This window comes from Canis aureus, chromosome 25 (genome assembly GCF_053574225.1).
Source record: "Canis aureus isolate CA01 chromosome 25, VMU_Caureus_v.1.0, whole genome shotgun sequence".
Classification (NCBI taxonomy): domain Eukaryota; kingdom Metazoa; phylum Chordata; class Mammalia; order Carnivora; family Canidae; genus Canis; species Canis aureus.
The window spans coordinates 341,301-343,684 of record NC_135635.1 but is presented as its reverse complement, the minus strand read 5'-3'; the positions used below and the strand labels follow the sequence as shown (position 1 = coordinate 343,684).

General features: G+C 37.9%; 1 protein-coding gene across 1 annotated transcript; it reads left to right on the top strand.

Annotated features, from left to right (window-relative positions):
• Positions 1-1,085: 1,085 nt before the first annotated feature.
• On the top strand, positions 1,086-2,027 carry LOC144297541 (olfactory receptor 9K2-like). Its single transcript, XM_077871819.1, has one exon. It carries the CDS (start codon positions 1,086-1,088, stop codon positions 2,025-2,027), a length of 942 nt encoding a protein of 313 aa, XP_077727945.1.
• Positions 2,028-2,384: the final 357 nt, after the last annotated feature.

Below are 2,384 nucleotides of genomic sequence, written 5' to 3'. Positions count from 1 at the left end.
CTCTCCTGGAAATCATAAATGACACTTGGTTTAAATGCCACCAGTGATGAAAAAATGTGTGAGGTAAGCCTTAGCTGACAGTGAATGTGTTGTTTCATGGAAAAAATAACAAAAATATTTCACATTTACTAACGTTGCTTTGGTTGCTTAGAAGGTGACCCCAAACCAAATAGGTTCATTTAGGTGCTTCTAGAAAATTAAAATTTATTTTTTTTAAACTACTGAGCTTTAACCATTAGGTTACAAGCTTAGTAAAACTTGCTCTTTAATCTAATATATTCATTTACACGGTCAGCATTTTGATTTGTTCCTCACTTTGAAGTTTCTAATTTTTTCTCAAGCTCAGAAGTTGGAGATGGCCTAGATTTCCTGATTTATATAGACAAAAACAGTGTCAACAAACTTTACAGGGTAAAAATTATAAAGGCATCAGTCACATTTTAGTTTTGAACTTAAATAAAATTATGCTTTTTCCAGAAGTTTGTCTGATTTTATTTTTAAAGATGTCAAAGACAGCTCTTTTTTTTTTTTTTTTTTTTTACTTGCTGTTGTAAGAGCTCTTTTTGGCAGGAAGCTCATATTATCTTGAAATGAACTTTAATCTTCCTTTCCTAGATTATTTTTATTACTGTGTTGAAGGAAAGCATTAATAAAAAAAATGAATACAAAATGATAAATGAAACTTAAAGAAGTGTCTTTGGTAGTATGAAGAGTTAGACTTTTGTTCTTGGAAATCACAAATGACGTCTCACAAACCATCCGTGTGACAAGTTACATATAAGGAAGCATCAACTTTTGTTGTGTTGAAATTAGCAATAAACTTGAGTACAAAATATTTCACCTTGAGTTCAAATTCTAGAGGGAACCTTAACTACTTGTGTTACCTTAACCAGTGGTGTTACCTTAGGCACATCAAGTATCTCTCACTTTTAATTTGCTCATGTGTGTGAACATCATGGGACTCAACTTGAAAGCATTCCATCAACTACAAGGTCTTTTTAAATGTGAAAAGTGTTATATGTGATAGTAGAGAAATAGTGGCAACTTTGCTGACCTTCTGTTATGCTTTTAAGCAGAAATTTGCCATGGGTGACAAGGGAGGAGACAACCACTCAGAAGTGACTGACTTCATTCTTGTAGGCATCAGGGTCCGTCCAGAGCTCCACAGTCTCCTCTTCCTACTATTCCTGGTTGTTTATGGGATGGTCCTCCTGGGGAACCTTAGCATGATTGGCATCATTGTGACCGACCCCCGGCTGAACACACCAATGTATTTCTTCCTAGGCAATCTTTCCATCATTGACCTCTCCTACTCCACTGTTATTGTACCCAAAGCCATGGTCAACATCCTGTCTCAGAAAAAGACCATCTCCTTTGCAGGCTGTGTGGCTCAGCTATTTCTTTACGCGCTTTTCATGGTCACAGAGGCCTTTGTCCTGGCAGCCATGGCCTATGACCGCTTCATCGCCATCTGCAACCCGCTCCTCTACACTATCCGCATGTCAAGAAGCCTCTGTATCCAGTTGGTGGCTGGCTCCTATCTCTGCGGCTGGGTCAGCTCCATCCTTCAAATCAGTGTAACCTTCTCAATGTCTTTCTGTGCTTCCCGAGTCATTGATCACTTCTACTGTGATTCAAACCCAATTGAGAAGATCTCTTGTTCCAATATCTTTATGAATAAGATGGTGTCATTTAGTCTGGCTGTCCTCATTATTTTGCCCACGATAGTTGTTATTGTGGTATCGTATATGTATATTGTGTCTGCAGTTTTAAAAATCCGCTCTAGTGAAGGGAGGAAGAAAGCCTTCTCCACCTGCAGCTCCCACCTGGGGGTTGTAAGTTTGCTCTATGGGACAGTCTCCTTTGTCTATCTCACACCTCCAAGTAACCCTGAACTTCGTAAAGTGGCTTCAGTATGTTACATTTTGTTCACACCTATGCTGAACCCTTTAATCTACTCTCTAAGAAATAAGGATGTTAAAGATGCCATGAAAAAAGTCCTATGGAAGAAAAAAGTTTTACTTTAAATCTGTTTTTACTTGTTTTACTGTTTCCTGTACCAATTTGTTTACCTGATCTTCTAGATTCAGGCATTCTAAAGCACAGGTTTATTTAAAAAATAATTCTGTTCCATTGATCTATTTGTCTGTTTTTCTGCCAGGATCATACTGTCTTGATGATCACAGTTTTGTAGTACAGTTTGAAATCCGGCATTGTGATGCCCCCGGCTCTGGTTTTCTTTTTCAATATTCTCCCTGGCTATTTGGGGTGTTTTCTGATTCTGCACAAATCTTAAGATGATTTGTTCCAACTCTCTGAAGAAAGTCCATGGTATTTTGATAGGGATTGCATTAAATATGTAAATTGCCCTGGGTAGCATTGAC

Coding starts and splice junctions, on each gene's coding strand:
- LOC144297541 (XM_077871819.1), top strand. CDS start 1,086: ATGGGTGACAAGGGAGGAGACAACCACTCAGAAGTGACTGACTTCATT.